Raw genomic sequence first — 17,300 nt, 5'->3', positions numbered from 1 at the left:
TAACATCACGAGATTTGACGTCTCGCGAGACCAGGCAGCAGTCAGAGGCAGGTTCGTGTCTTTATGATGGAAAGGGTACTTATGAATGATTTAGATCTTGTACTGGACAAAGTATCAACATTCAAGCAGTGTTTACCCGTGCTTGTTTCATTAAATGACTGTAATGATATAACTATAATTTATAATTTCAATTTACAATAACATTTTTACAATATTTGAATAGTGCAAAGTGATAAAACGGAGGATGACTGAATCCTGTTTAACTGCTTTGGAATGAGGGCCCTGACATTGTGCATGCTGGACTGCTGTCACGCTGTCACGGTTTACTGCAGCACGTACATAACAGAGTCACTGTTGATGTCATTAGTAATGTCTGCGTGTTTTCAACCTTGACACATTGCAATAATCTCCTGTGAGGAAGACCAGACTCCACCTAAATGTGTACACTAATAATTAGTAAAAAAAATTAATCACCAAGTCAGGGAGCTGTAAACCAAACACACTTCCACTCACACACACACACACACACACACACAGTTTAAAGCTGCAGTCCCACTGAAATGTCACTTTAAAACTAAAACTAAACTAAACTAAACAAAAATTAACGTTTGTGTATGAAATTCATCACATTCGATTCAATAGTAGACTCATTATATTTCATTGCCGTCGTCTAGAAAAACATTGTTATGTCATCACTAATAGTTTGTTACGTCTAAAGAACGTGTAAAGTTAATCTGAAAAATTGTAATCCACAAAATGTTAAGCTATTTTGCTTTCACCATGCGTTAATATAAAATGCCCCCCTCAGGTTTGTTAAGTGTAAGTAAGGGAATTTGAGAAACAAACTTAATTTGTCTTGTCTATTCATAGACTCTAAGTATCTATTCTCAGGAGTACTCAGGGTTCTGCAGTCACTGAACCTTTTGTAGACTCCTTGTGTAAATGCTTTGTATGGGAATTCCTTGCTCTCTTTAGTGGACTAATTAAACCTTGTTGCATGGTAGATGGTAAATACATCTGGTATGTGTTATCTAAAATAGGTATAATGTGGACATTCCCGTACATACAGGAACTCAAATGAGCATTAGACTGTATGATGAATGAATAAAACTTTACTAATGAAAGCTTTTAGCAATTGCTTCTCCAGATTTGCCCCTTTGAAGTTGAATTAAGAACTCTATACTAAAACTCTATCTGCCTAATAAATAAATGTCTATGCTAAAGATGTTTACACTCACACTGATCTTATATAATAGCTAAAAATTGACGTTTTCATCATTGAAAAAACACATATTTCCATCCATATGCTGACTTTGCTTTTCCCTCCAGGCTCTAAAAATGGAGTGAACGGAGGATGGATTTAAATATGCATGTTCTTTATTAATGACCTGTTTATTGCATTTGTAAACATGACACATCTTTGGTGAAAAACACATGACGTGACATAACCTCAGCATCCTGAGCACATGGACGCACAGAACAAATATTATGGAAGAACATGATACTAAAAAATCTAAAGAAAATTAAAAAGAGACATAAAATTTTCCACTTTGAAAATGATATTTTGAATTTTGAATACCTGCTGAATCTGGCACTTACTTATGTAAAACTCTTTCCCCCCCTTTGGAATTGCAGATGCATTTATACAGTATAGAGATGGGGTTATACAGTAAAATATCTCAAGCCAGTCAGTGGAGATAGCAATTGATACAAAATAAACAGTGACCTATTTTGATAAACAGGTCATCAGTAATTATTTCACATCAAAATTACATCCTCCCAATTCACTGGAAGCCTATTTTCTCTGGAAGAAGATGCAACACTAAAATTAATTAGGGTTTATTGTAGTGAGCTTTGGGAATAGATCATAAACTATGGTGCAGTTACTGATTGCACATGTTCACCCCGTTATGGTTGGATTATGAATTTTAATAACATAAGCATGTCCAAAATAGAAGCTTGACGAAGGTCGTGTTCTCGGTGGAAAAGTGGTGTATAGATCTGGCCGAGGGGTCTTCATTCGCAAGTTCAATATTAGGTTGTCCTTCCTCAATGACCTCTGACCTTTGAGAAGTTTTTCCCATGGCTCTCTCTGTCTGGACTCCCCTTGCTATGCCTTTTGCATTCCATGTGTCACCGGTGCTCTGTGTCAAACATGAGGCACCCCACACACCACACCTGTTGTTTTGTCCAAGCGATACAGTGTCCTTCAGAAAGGATTTGAAGCATCGTTACAGGAAACCAAGTTAGGCTTCCATTAGAGATGAGAATAAGAGTAAAAACACTTATTATGTCAAACAGTTCTGTGGTATTTCTGACTTTGTTGTATCTAGTGAGAGCTTTGTTGTTTATTCAAATGTCCATATTAAGCTTCTACATTAATAAACAGTGTGTGGAGTGTGTAATAACATAATGCTATACTAAAATGTTGTAATATTACACATCTTTCTGAACAATCACTGTGTTTGTAAGTTGAAATTAGTTTTTGAAGATGAACCCAGTATTTCCTGTCCTTCCAGATGCCCATGAGTTGTGATGGTTTCATTTAAACATAGCAAACAGTCTAAAAAAACAAGCATGTAGTTATAATTGTTATTACAATAAAAGCAAAGTAATATAAATCTGTGTAGGACACAAATTACTGAACTACTGGAATGGAAATGACAATGGACATATTTAAATTTGATGTCAAAATGAGCACGACCAAAATCTGCGCCATGAAAATGCTGTGTCACAGGGTCCACATGACCCAGCTGGTGACCAGTTGGCTTGACACTCACACTTGATGTTACCAGTGCCAAAGTGGACAAGTGCACATTAGGAGTCTGTGGGTTGTTCAAGGCTGTCCTTAAAAGTACAACGCAATAAAATATTTTAAGATAAGGAACTCTTGCGGGATGACAGGGAGTTGTTACTGAAATATTACTGTTGAATGAATTGTTCAAACTGTTATGTAACTGGACTGCTCATGTAATCTGATCAGATTGAGCCTCAAGAGAAAACAACAAGACGATAATAACCATCCATTCAGCTGTATTATGGAAGAAAACATGAAATGTTTATCACATGCTATCGAATATCAGTTAATGGCACCTAATTACGTCACTTCATTCACAAAGGTAACTGTTAAATAGGTTTAAATGAGTGGACTGAAATATTAAATGGCCTCTTCTGCAGATACAGCAATTAGCCGTGTTTTATTCAACTATGGCCAGATTTGGTTTAATATAAATCAATAAAATATTCTGTGCAATTTTCATTTGAATATTTTATAGGTCAAATTTAAATTTATTCAATGCACTGTAAATAAAGTTTAAATAATCTGTTTAATAATTTGTTGCTGTTTGTTTAAGAAACTACTGCTCAGACTTTTTTTTTGGTGTATTTAAAGCTACATGCATGACTATAATAAAACAGTCCTTCAGCAGAAAAAGTAGTTTTACTGTAAATGAAGGCTGCTTGTGTGGTACTGTTACTTCTGCTAGATATCTCTGGTAGGACTTTGTCAGTAGCATGGCACACTAGAGGTTACTGTCAACAAACAGGGAGCATGGGAACATTTAGTCAAGTAGAAATAATTAAACATTATAAATTCAGCCATCATCCTTTCTGCTGTATATGATTCAGAAAATAAAGACAAGAAATCAACATAATGACTGTTTCCTGCTCTCATTGGCTCCCTTGGACCCAAAACACCTAAAACCTCCTGGTAGTATTGCAACCCACAGCCCATCGGGCCATGTAGGAACAGATCATATGCATGAGAACACAGGCAGTGCTAAACCTGATGCACAAACCCATTAGGAGACTTGCTATTGTGGCAGCAGGCCCACAGTGAGACCCCACCACTGTAAAATGCAATGATGTGCAAGAGCTGTAGAAATTCCTCTGTGCAAAGTGGGGACTTGCGTCTGACTTCATCCAGCAGGCAAAAATCTATCTTGTCACGCTAGCGTTAGGCCATATAATGCCTCATTGCTCATCCATTTTGTGTTGACCATATTTGTGGCAGGGTTCTGCTGTTGTGGAAATAATCTTTATCTCTCGCAAATGAGAATTTGTTTCTCTGAGGCTTCTCCTGTTCACATACCACTCAGGAGGGAAGGAAAATAAGCAAGTAAAAACAAGGCTACGAAGGGAGTAGAGTATCATATCCTCAGACAACTTCCAGTTTAGGCCAAATCTTGCTCCCCCATGCCATTTTGGCAATAAATACTCAGTGACATAAAGTGAACACTGCATATCTTGTAGATTTATTTACAAGAAGGGAAAAAAGATACCTGCCTTGTATCTGATATGTGACAATAAAATGTTATAATTTAAGATTTAAAAGACATATCTCTACACAATGTAGAGATTTATGGTGCGACCTAGCTGGAAGAAAGGTCAGCAAATACACAAAGTAGCAGCTAAAGCAAATGCTGATGTTATGGAGAAAATGTAACTCACAGTGATGAGTTACGATCGTAAAATTGAATCACACCCATACTGTCACTTCAGCTACTCATCCTGCCCTCAGGACTGTATTTGGATTTATTTACTCTGTCTATTTTTTCTATCAATATGCTATATGAAGACTGGAACGGATTATTTTACGAAGATGTTTATCTTTTGAATCACAAGAAGTCAAATGTATAATGTGGCCTGAAAAGTTCTTATGCAACAAAACTACAACAGCGCTTATGTTTTTGTAGCAAATGTACCAAAACTAAAAGTTAGAGCACAGCAGTGAATCAGATGCTTGTTTGAATAAAAATACTACATTTTCATCTGTAAAAGCCTGACCAGGAACGAGTACAAATTGGCTTTATACCAAAACCCTTATATGAATGGGTTGGATGTGCAACAATGCTCACCTATGTTTGCCCCTAATTACCAGAACTGTATGCGATTCAATCCATTTTAGTGATGCAGAAAACCAGGTGTAAGGTGCTAATAAGAGATTGTGGTAACTGTTTTGTTCACCTTTGTGCAGAACCAACTCAGTCTTCTCGCCCCTCACTGGCAGTACTTTTAGAGACGGATGTGAGAGTCGTATTGATCTACTCATCTTGAAAGCAAAGAAAGCGTACTTCCCAAAATGTCAAACTCATTCTTAGAAGCCTTAGGAGAGTGCTGGATAAATAAGTGCAAGTACAGGAAACAGGAAAAGGAGAGAGAATGAAAAGTAGAAGGTGAGATGAGAGAGCTGAATGATGACCCTGCCATTAGTCTGTGACTCCTTGGTGTGGTAAAGCCAACACTGTCATCCTCCCTCGAGCCCCTTTAGCCACTCATCTGTGCCTGACCTTGTGCTGGCATGTGGGCTGCTTCGCTCTTCTACAGAGGCATGGCTTGTAAGATTGCAAGCAAAATGGAGTAGTTTTGAGCCACTTTGCTGCTCTGCAACTTGACGGCTCCTGTCTCTGTAAGACAGTTTGAGTCACCCTGTGCTGATCCAAGGTCCAAAACACAATCAGATCCCTGTTCGTGCATCTTCACATGACACACTAAGGTTTTAATTTGACATTACAGACGGCCTCTCCAAGCTTAAACACAAAAATAAAAGAACGGAGGTGAAAGAAATGTGAAATATGAAGACAAACTTTAAAAATCCTTTAAATTAGACATTGGCTGCAATCTCTTTAATACTCCAGCAACAGTGCCTCATATCAAGAATGTGTCTTGTGTGAATGACATCTTGGAGCCTCCCTGTGAGGTGAACCACTCATGGTTTATTTGCTGGGTGGAAGCTATGCTGGGAGGCTGTCAGAGCTCATCTCAGCTAGGGTGACGTGTGCTCAGGCACACTTGCACTATCACGAAATTACATCTCTGGCTCCTGATGCGTATCATGTCCTCCAGGCATTTAATAAACAGAAAGCTAGCTTTGTTTATCATCTGTTCTGCCACTTTATATAATTTCTCAAATTTCTAAAGTATTTGTGGTCTTAGAGGGAGCACCTAGGATTTTAAACTTCTGGGTCCAATGCATGCAATAAATAGTGAAAAGACAGTTTGTTTACCAGAAAGACTCTACTGTATGAAAAATATGAGAGAGTTCACTTTTTAAAACAAGGTACGCCTGTTTTTTTTTTTTTCCATTATCACACAGGCCAGTTACAGAACCGAAGCTCCTACAATCTTCTCAGTGTACTTCGTGAAGGCAGAGTTGCTCAGAAGACAGGCCTGAGGGCGGAACAACATCATGGGGAATTAATACAGCCTACACTCTCAGCAAGAAGAAGATATTCATACAAAAAGAGGATGAAATGTGGGATTCAAAGTTCACCAGAGCTTAGACAAAATATGCACCCACTCCTGTTTTCGTATTCTCAATTGCTAAAATCCAAATAATATCATTAAACCCTCGATGAGCAAAAAGAGAATGTAATAAAAAGGCTCAATCTAAATTTAGATTCATTATTGTATTGAAGGGAAACAACAAACATTTAGGTTTTTCTGTCATTAATGCTGTTTTTAAAATGATTTTCACTCTGTTGCTGACGTACTCATGAACTCAGTAAACAGGCGGTATTCATTCTCGTGCATGTGATGCACTCATGATGGGATGTGACTTTAAAAGTGAAGTCTCTCATTCAAAAAGAAAAAAACAACAGGCCATATGGTGTGTACTGTCTCACTGAATTCAATATGTATCAGTCTCATAGTGACTAGCTGCCATGCTCTAAATGTTTTTTGTTAAATACAATGTAGTGATCTGGATCTTTTTTCTTGCTTAATAACCACAGTTGGTCTGTCTTTTAATGGAGTGCAGTGGCGCCATCTCTAAGGACCACAATGTGCTCTGACACAACTTATCTCCTCTCAAAATGAAGGAACAGTGGTGTGTGACATGACTGAAAGGAATACAATGTGTCCTCTTTGAGTACGGTTGTATTTTTGTATTTTTACATGACACACATTGTGGAAAAAGGCACTGGCTGAATCGTGGCACACATGCACATTGAGGCTCCAGTGAAAACTTAAATACTTACAGTACTTTAAATGTAATCTGAGCTCCCCTGTAAAACATACAGTGGTTTATACATTTATCTCGGCCACATTGTTGTTGGTTAAAGCTGGCGAAGGCTTACTCTTCAGTCCTTCTGTGGCACACCTGGACGTCTCCATGAGGAGCAAACGTGGGACACAAAGGCCAAGCAGGATTGTCTTGTACTCTTTGCGGAAGTTTTGGTTTAGTAGTCCATATATGATGGCGTTGAGGCAGCTGTTGAAGTACGCCATAAAATAACTTGTGACAAAAAGCCACTCTGGTATGTTGGGCGCAACTTTCACAGGATTTATAGCTACAGCCAGGCCTATGAGATTTAGTGGAGCCCAGCAAACGGCAAACAGCACAAACACCATAAACATAGTCAGGAAGTTCCTCACGTCGCTCGGTTTCAGTTTGGTCCTTTGCTCGGGTTTAATTCGATGTTTCACTTGGATCACCAGCACCCATATCCTCATATAGCAGTAAGACACGACCAACAGTGGGATCAGGAAATGGATAACCACCACTGAGATGGTGTAGTACGAGCTGACGGTCTGAGCAAATGTGCAAGAGTAAATGCGAGGATCGTACTGCAGCGAGCCAACAAAGAAGTTGGGGACTGTTGCGAGGGCGGTGAGCAGCCAGGTGAGGCCCAAGTAGCAGCAGGTGTTCTTCAGGCTGTACAGACGGTCGTAGTGGAGGCTGTGGCAGATGTAGCAGTAGCGGTTGATGGCGATGGCCGTTATGTTAAAGATGGAGCCGATGACGCTGAGGCCCATGATGAAGCCACTGGCCTGGCAGTGCAAGTCACCCATGGTCCAGTCGTTGTGGAAAATGGCAGTCAGCACCAGAGGGTAGGGGTACAACGCCACCACAAGATCTGCTACGGACAAACTCACCACAAAGAGGTTGCCTGTAGAACCAGAAGAGATTCAGGTATCAAACAAAGTGTGACTGTAATTGGTGCAGAATTAAAGCATACAGCTCTCCTTTTTTTCCCCCCCGTTCTGCCCCAGGTTAAATTTCTTTACATAAACTGGGTCAGTGGAGGTGCAACTGTGACGTCCCATCACAAACAATCATTCACTGTGGCCTCTGCAGCAGATTTTAATGAGGCTTTTATGTACCGCGCTAACCTGAAGCCAGAATAATGTTTTACTGTCACAACTATCTCAGTGTCAGAACACCTATTCCTCAATTGTGTCATGAAATGTGGCACAGATATCCATGATGGCCAGAGGATGAATCCCGCTGACTTTTGGTGATGCCTGATATTTCCTTCATTGGAACCATGAGTTTCACATTTTCAGTTCTATCCAGTGGATATCACCACAGCAGATCACCGTGATTTACTGTACAGACACTCATGTCCTCTTCACAAAGAGCTGTAAAAAGTTCCAAAAGAGTATGTATTTATGTCTAAATACTCATAGAAAAGATGTTCCCCTCAGCATTGTGTTTATTGCTAATTATCTAACGCTAACATGCTGACACCCACAAAAACAACAGAATAATTATAAGTGCAGTGTTTTATTTGGCATGTCCATCCCAATAAAATGTTCAAATCATGCGGTTCTTGTTTAAAAGCTTCCTTGCCTCAGGGAACAGGCAGTTGAACACTGAGTTTAGTACATAAAACCCAGGACATGGGTAATTTTGGTGTTCGATTACATCCGAACAAGTTCCTGTCCTCCAGAGGTCTAAGCTGATGTTGGCGTGACCCCAGATCTGCTCCGAAGACAAGGATCATATGAATCATAAAATATGACGTCTGATATTGTTACAGTGCAGCTGGTCTGGGTGGGGGAGAGTAAAACAATAAATCAAATAGTATTGTTGTGTCAGATAAGAACATAGATAACAATTGAATTAGTGTTTTGAAAAGGAAGCATTAGCTCCTCATAAGCTTTAAACAGATGGGTAACAAAAGGTCTTTTGTGTGTCCGAGCTCCACATGTTAAAAAAAGTCGAGATTTGTGATGATGTGAAGCTTTAGCCCAAATAAACCCAGTTTATATACCATTAAATAGCTTTCTGGAGTCAAACCATCCTGATTAAAACTACATGATAAAACTGAATCAGTCTGAAAGTATGATTACATTGTGCTGCTTAACCCCATCCTATAGCCCACGTCTCATGAGCCTCCCCTGAAGTTGTAATGGGAAAGGCTCTTGCTCGCTCGACAGCTGAAACAACAGCGTTGATTGGCAGATATGATGGATTTAAAACATATGTTGGCCAGCATCAATCCGCAGCATTCAAAGCCGGCTATAATCCCTGCACCCCAGGGACAACACAGCTACACTATGTTGTTCAGCAACCAGTCTAATTTTAATTTTCGTGCCTAACATGAGAGAACATGAAACAAAGACCACACAACAATAATAATAAAAGAAAAAAAAAAAAAATTTTGGTCACGCCTTCCTGACTCGTCTGATGTATATTTTGCTTTCACATATTTTTTCCACAGGACTGGCACGTTCACAAACGGACAATTTTCAAGTTACCAAACAGCACGAGCCATCTCTCAAGCCTGCTGAGATAAAAATAAAAGCGTTTGTTCCTCGTCCACGAGTCAGCTCAGTGGGCAAATCTGTCAGATTGTATTTGTGACGCTTACAGTACTCGCAGTGTGCATCTGTCACTGTGCAGAGGTTTGATTCTTTCGCTGACATCATGTGGCTCAGTGATATCATGTGCGCTGGCTGGACAGGGCATGCTCCGGCGTTATAGCTCTCTCTCTCTCTCTCTCTCTATCCCTTTCTTAAAAAGATGAGGTAAGTGCTAAGGCACCGCTGAGAGGAGCGCAGTGAAGTGGCCAGATGACTGTTTCTGTTTTGTTAGGAACCATTATTAAAACATTGGAGGAACCATTACCTTCTCGCTGTTTAATTAAGCATCTCGTCTGGCTTTGATACTCATCACTCGAAACCATTAATGCTTCAACTGTACAACAACCACCAAAAAAAATATTCTCGCACCTGGAACAGAAAGTGGCTGTGCCTGCTGACATCTTTGGGAGCTATTATTATCAACAAATTAGTTGAATAGAGCTTAACCTCAATGCTGATTGGTTACAGGCCATCGGGGAGAGCTGCCTTGTAGCCGTTTGAGTTATCTGACACAACTGGCTCTGTAATGATGTGATGTTACTGTATACTCTCACGAAACTGTCAAGCGAGCGCAATGTTGCATCAAATCAACCAATTTCTGCTTTAAAGTGTCTCTTGAAAGTTGTGCGACTACACCCCTAGTGTATTTCTCTCCCTCCTCGTCTGTCACGTTCAACATTTTTTTGGGCAAACGAGGCATAAATTGAAAACATACAGCAGAAGGATATTAAACACCAGCACACACACCAGGCGGCAGCATATATTCATGTTAGACACGAAATAAACCCAAAGTCTTAAAATAGGCTCTGTGTGTGTGTGTGTGTGTGTGGGAATAGGAATCTAGGAATATTTAAGGACATTGTATTCCAGCTGAATGAATAGTAAAACAAGAACTGTAAAGAAATAAGAATGGGTACATAAAAAAAGATGCAACTGCAGGAGATAAGACAACCCAAAGACAAACCCAAAGCCCGCCAGCTCAGCCGTTTCTCAGTCTGACAAGTCGCACTGCCGTGCGCACATGTGAATCTCGAGGGCTTGTGTTCGTCTGTCAAACCCACCATCTGCATCCCACCACTCTCACCGCTCATACTGGAAACACGAAATACTGCGCATTGATTCACCCAGCTATATTCACACACCTTTCAAGGAAAGCTACATGCACAGAGAAGCGTGGGAGGGCTGGCATCACTTGAATCCAGCTGAATGTCAACGTGAGGCTTATTACTACAAGTGCATATTCCAAATTAGATTACATTCAACTTAGTCATGTTATCATAAATAAGCAAGAACAACCTTTTGGCAAGGACATTAGCGCTGATGAATTAGTAGTGACTACTTTGTGAACTCATGTTCAAGGCGCCAGAGATTTTTTTTTTTTTTTTCCTAAGAAGTTTAACATTAAACTGACACGAGTTGCCTTTCGGTGATGGAGCCTGCTACGAGGCCAGCCAAAAACATCATCGTCATCATCAAAAGCCATCTACCACTCAGAGCTCTTATGTCTGAGAAAATAAGACTCACTGGCCCTGAGAGAAATCAGACCATCTGAACACAATCAGCGTCTGGTGCAGCGGCGGTTCGCTCGTCAGTCACTATCCTGGAAACACGGCGAGATGGGAGCGATTTACACACATTTTACCGAAACAGCCTCCTACAGCAGAAGGGAGGATTAGATGTAATGCAAACATTTGATTGTGTTTACATCATTTATATTTGGTTTAGTTAGATAATCCTAATCTGACAATGTCCTACCTCCACTACTACTTGACCACGTTGGAAAACTAAATGACATCTGCTGCACTGTTATCGAGAAGGAAAGACAAGTTTAATGTATTGTGCTAAGTGATGTTCCCCATGGATCCGTGCTGTCAATTTAAACTGGCTTCTGGTTTGACTCACTAAGTCCACTGACTCAATTAGCCCTCCTCTGGACACTCAAGTGTTTAGGTTTTATTCATGACCGTAAAGTGGCTGGATGCGATGCATGAAAATTCAAATCCACCCTCAACCTCACACACCCCATGACCCCCAGCTCAGACACGGAGGTGCAAGCATGCACGCACACAGCAGCCTCGTTCTTTCATTCTTTCCTCCATCTGCTCCCCTTCGTCTTTTTCTTTCCCTCTCTCTCTCTCTCTCATGAGTGCATTTTATGAGTGTATTTTTAGTATGAATAACCCCAGTGGAAAACTCTAGTGTTAACACCCAATGGCAGTCATATACTGTAGTGTCATGCTCCATCCTTTGAAGGTTTGCTCATTAGATCCTCTTACATTTGCTCAGTTGACGGAACCTCAAACATAGGAAAATAGATCATATCTTAAAAGCTCTCCACCAATATCTGTAGATGACAATGACGTAGACCTTAGATATACCGACATCTACTTTACATGTGCATGTTTTTTGGCAGGAGGTTGAGCGGTACTGTAGATAGTGGAGGGACACATGAGGTAGTGGGTAGTGTGTTAAAGTGAAGCAGGAAGTAGGGAGCAGGGGAAGGGTCAAGCTGCTGTGTCTGAGAAAGCAAACTAAAAGCTTGAATTCGTAGCCATATACGAAAGTATATCCGAGCGTGATCCTCAACCCAATCTAAATCATGAATTAGAAAAGGATCTTCTACAGCTCTTCTGTGCTCTTCAGCTGTGTCTCCATGATTTCCTTTCGGGAAATTTGTACAACTAAACATTCATACAAAGTGAACCGAACCTATAAATAGCTTAACAACAAGGAGGAGATTGTTGATTAGCTAATAGAGGAAACGACTTCAGTCACATAAGGACACACATGAAAAAAATAAATAAAAATGATAGCATGAAATTGAAGGGAAGGTTTCAAACTTGTGATGGAGTTTCAGGTTTCTGCCGATCGATGGGGCCAGGTCACCCGGTCCAATTAGAGTACAGTAGGAGAACAGTGACATGAGGTATGCAATCCGTGCACTGTTCATGGTGTACTAGCGTGGGGAAGACTTTTGAACAGGCCATTTACTCCTGCCCTCTTGTTTGAGACCAGTCAACTGTGCCATTTTTGAACCGGATAATCAAATTACTCTTCGGGCTCCTAAACTGCTCACCAAAACCGCTTTTGACTGGTGTACAGGGGAGCACACTGCATGTGTTGTGTAATGCATTTGAAATGGTAATTAAAAGCTCACTTTCCCAAACACCCGCCCATCACGGCGCATCGTGCACCATGTTGTGATCACTGAGTTTAGACTTTGCCCTCAGCAGAGGACTTTCCTAAGTTCACTTTTAACCACAGAGCTGCCGGGACTCACGGTGCAATGCTTGATCTCCTGGACCTTTAAGTTCAAAGTAGCATGACATCAAATACACACTCTATATATGTTCTATGCTATTTACAGCCAGTCTTTACATCGCAGTGCCCTGTTCTTTTTTAGAAAACAAAAATCATAAAGGTGTGAATGTGTAATTAGAGTCTAATGGGCTTTTGTGACTCTACAATTTTACTCTATACATTATTTTTGTCTCTCACTTCCTCTTATGTCATAAAACCTTTAGGGCGTCAGTGTTGTTTACTGCTGAGAATGTCCAGTGACATTCTGAAAATACTGTATGTATACTGTATGTATACTGTATACAGTTAATGTCTGTTTTATTGTTTTATAAAACAAATTTCATCTTTATTGATTTCTACTCGTTGTGTATGTACAGTGGCAAAAAAAAAAGTATGTACTTTATGGTTTTCTGCATTCATTTGTCATAAAATGGGATCTACTCTTCATCTAATTACAGAGTATTAAAAATATATAGTGTGTCTAAAATAACACAAAACAATTCAGACCTTTCATGTCTTTATTGAGAACAATCATAAAACCTCATAGTGCAAGTGGATAAAGAATGTGAACCCTTGGAATTTATAACTGGTTGACCACCCATTGGCATCAATAAACTCAACCAACGCTTCCTGTAGCTGTGAATCAGATCTGCACCTCATTCAGGAGGAATTTAGCCCATTCTTCCTGCAGAACTGCTTTAGCTCTGTCATATTCTTTGGACGTCTTATGTCTGTGACTCTCTTCAAGTCGTTCCACAGCATCTCTTTTGGGTTGAGGTCTGGACTCTGACTTGGCCACTTCAAAAGGCAATTTATGTTTTTCTGAAGCCATTCTGTTGTGTCTTTTGGGTCCTTGTCCTGTTGCATCACCCAACTTCTACAAAGTTTCAGCTGATATTCTGAAGAATTTTTTGATACACTTGGGAATTCATCTTCCCCCACATACATGGCATGCTGGCCAGGCCCTGATACATGAAAGCAGGCCCAACTCATTATGTGTCTTTCACCATACTTAACGATTTGGATGATAGAATTCAATAGAGTTTCATCAGTCCACAAAACATTTTGCCAATACTGCTGTGAAGTGTCAATGTGCTATTTTGCAAACTTCACACGTGCAGCAATGTTTATTTCAATTAGCAGCGGCTTCTTTCATGGTGTCCTGCCATAGACACCCTGCTTGTTCAATGTTTAAGTGCTGTAGACTCATGAACGCAGATGTTAGCCAGTTCCACCGATGCCTTCAAATCTTGGTAGAGTAGCCACAGTCCTAAGTATCTCCATTTTTAGATTGTTTGACTGTAGACTGGTGATTTTCTTTGAAATAATTTTGTAACCATTTCCAGCTTTATGTAAATCAACAATTGACTGATTGTAGATCCTCTGAAAGCTCATTTTAGTTTTAGTCCACACCTCCCAAACTGATTTTAGTTTAGGTTTTAAACTTATGCTAACACTGACTCTAATGAACTTTTTTAAGGTCATTATTCCAAGGGTTCACATACTTTTCTCAAAATAGACATGAAAGAATTTGTTTTGTGTTATTATTTCAGACCCATTATATTTGTTAATACTCTTGACTTAGATAAAGATCAGATCACATTTTATGACAAATTAATGCAGAAAGCCATGACATTTCACATATTTTTTCGTGCCACTGTATGTGTTTTTATTTGTTTTGGTAAATCGGTTTTATCTGCATATGAGCAACCATTAACTACTTTGCACAGGAGGTCTGAAATAATTGTGGTTAGGAACTTCTGTCCAAAATAGTGTACGGCACAGGAAGCGACAGCCGCTGACTTAACAGCTGTTTGATAGAAAGGAAAAAGGAGGGAAATGAAGGATGATGACATATTTGCCTGGAAAGAAAAATGGCATTAAAATGACCACAACAAATATCTTCCTCACCTTCACGCTGCTGTCAGGAAACATCAAATACAACAAAATATGAGGCTGTGTTTAACAAAGGACACAGAAGTTCATGTGGCCCGTGTCTATAGGTGCTGATATGAAAAAGGGGTGTGATTTATCTGGGGATGGAGAAACCAAGGATAAAGCCAAATGGAGGAAAGATGGTGCTATTATTTATGAAGAGATATGAGGGCAGTGGAAACTCCATCACACTGTGACAGGAGGCTCCCTTCAGATAGCATCCTGATTGTCAAAGACAGAGGTCACACGCTACATGTTGTATTAGATCATTTTAGATGTGAATGAAGAGAGGAAAGCAGGACACTCATCATCATCATCCACTGTAGCACAATGAGACAAATATTCTTTTCTTTCCCCTGCTGGCTTTGGACACATGTGAATGAAACAAGTGTTTCACCACAGCTTTTAATGAAATTCAAAAGGCTGCGTTTATAGTCTGTGCCCTGTGCGTCTTCTTGTCTCTAGCCTTTGCACATGTCACATTAAAGCCGCTTTTTTTCTATAATTTATTTACATCTCACCACTTTAAATCTCTCCGTTTTAAGCTCTCACCTGCATTCCTGAGTTTTTTGTTCCTGTACACAGACAGGATGACGAGCACGTTTCCCAGGATGTCCACCACGATGGTGAAGATCAGCACGCTGGCCAGCGCAGTGGACACTCCGCCGGAGAAGGCGCCCGGGTCGCGGTCGCTGTCATTGCTGGACAAACAGTTCGACCTGTTCACATCCTTAACCTCTAAATCCATCTCCCCTCAGGGTGCAGCGTTCATGCTGGGAACACTCCAGTGTTTAGTTGAAAAAAAAAAAAAAAAAAAAAGTCCACAGAGCAATAAAAAAAAAAAAAAATGATGAAACATTTTACTGGAGGGAGTCTTGAACTTGAGTCTCCATGCTCCTCCTCCTGTGGGGAAACAGCAAGAGGACACGAACCGTGATGATTACAACAGCGGCTTTATGTACTTTACGCATGCAGGGAAATCGAATACATTGATTTGAGATGTGATAAACGTGGCACAGGCTCGCGTCTCACCGACGTCCTCACGAGTCACCGAGAGTGTCCGTGCGCGCCGCTCCATTCTGCCAGGAGAGGAGCGCTCGCTAGGCAAGCGTGCGAGCGCTCTCCTGTGCGTAATGGAAATGGGAGATGATGGCATTAATAAAAACTGCGCTTGTGTTCATTTCTGTCTGCAGGTAGGTCCATAGAAGCGCCTGGTAGCAGCACACACACACAGTGGATTGTGAGCTGTTTCAAAACTATAATTAGTCTGTGCGTCCTGACCACCCTCTTCTGCGCCACTCTAATTAAATTACAGCCAGGAGATGCGTCTGAATGAGTGTGTGTGTGTGTGTGTGGCACGTAGGGGCAGGGGTGGTGCAGCCTATTAGAACTGGTTTACAACAGTTTCCATTAACAACTTGTTTTGGTTTCTTACTGAATTGAACTGAGCTTGTCGTGTGCATGGAAACAGTGCCCCCATGTGTCCGGCAGAGACAACAACACACACAAACAAGCTGTAAATATTTTACAACTAAGGGAGTATTATAAATTGTGTATTACTAGTGTTATGTAAAGTTCTACATTTTGTCATATTGAAGAAGTCTCACCCTGAAGGCAATTCTTTTTCAATTCAACTATAATGTCTTGTTTTATCTTGTGACACTGACCCTGCTAAACTGAAATAGATCCAGTTGACTGTCGTAATAGAATTAAAATCACTGAAAATATTCATGTATGAGAGGTTGCAGCATGATCTGAACATGTAAAAAATTACTTTAAGTGATTAAAAGATGATTTCCTGGTAGTGAATGCTGATTATTTTCAGTTTGACTCGATGAAGACGACATATACAGAGTCACGTGTGAACATATTTGTGTTGGGTTCAAGCTCAGGGTGGACGGCCATCTGCCTGGATCTGGTGGGGTTAGTGGAAAGCGGAGAAAAGCAACAGACAAAACAACAACCGCATTCCACAAATGGTGACTTTAACATTCAGCTTCACTTGTATTCACAGTGCACATGTGCGTTGGTGTATGTAAATTGAAATCATGTTCTACCAGTGAGCTATTTACACTGCTTATACCACCTATCCTATATACTGCACCATATAGCTTTCATGCTTTGATTGGAATCAGCATAAATTGTTTTGGTTCTTAGACATAGGCAGCCCTGGTCCTAGAGAGCCGCAGTCCTGCTAGTGCTCAGACAAGGGGGTTGTACATGGTAGGGGAAATTCAGTATCCAACAGACTCGGTGCCTCCTTCTTGTAAGATCAAGACAGAGAATAAAGAATGTGAAGCTTATGATGAAAACAGGTGTGCCTGAACTATTTTTCCAAATGAATGATGACAGTCAGTGATTACACTGTAACAGCATGGCTGTGTTCACACAGAGGTCGTTTAACACAATGGCTGCATTGGTGGAGATGTGGTCATGTACCTGCAAGAAATTTCATTGAACAAGTCCAGTTGGAGTGA

The 17,300-nt window shown here is 40.4% G+C and overlaps 1 protein-coding gene across 1 annotated transcript; it reads right to left on the bottom strand.

Moving 5' to 3' along the window:
• Positions 1–6,958: 6,958 nt before the first annotated feature.
• Positions 6,959–15,571, bottom strand: mtnr1c (melatonin receptor 1C). Its single transcript, XM_026357982.1, has 2 exons — positions 15,376–15,571; positions 6,959–7,889 (listed from the first exon to the last, which is right to left on the bottom strand). The coding sequence occupies exons 1-2, from the start codon at positions 15,569–15,571 to the stop codon at positions 7,024–7,026; spliced, it is 1,062 nt and encodes a 353-aa protein (XP_026213767.1). The 3' UTR covers positions 6,959–7,023.
• Positions 15,572–17,300: the final 1,729 nt, after the last annotated feature.

Source organism: Anabas testudineus, chromosome 10, assembly GCF_900324465.2.
Source record: "Anabas testudineus chromosome 10, fAnaTes1.2, whole genome shotgun sequence".
Classification (NCBI taxonomy): Eukaryota; Metazoa; Chordata; class Actinopteri; order Anabantiformes; family Anabantidae; genus Anabas; species Anabas testudineus.
The sequence above is the reverse complement of the archived record's forward strand: the minus strand, read 5'-3'. Positions and strand labels throughout refer to the sequence as shown.

What these genes read in the sequence shown, in the direction of transcription:
- mtnr1c (XM_026357982.1), bottom strand. Translation starts at nt 15,571, where the DNA reads ATGGATTTAGAGGTTAAGGATGTGAACAGGTCGAACTGTTTGTCCAGC. An exon ending in CAAAAAACTCAGGAATGCAG is followed by an intron (nt 7,890 to 15,375) that starts GTGAGAGCTTAA and finishes CTGGTTCTACAG; the next exon opens with GCAACCTCTTTGTGGTGAGT.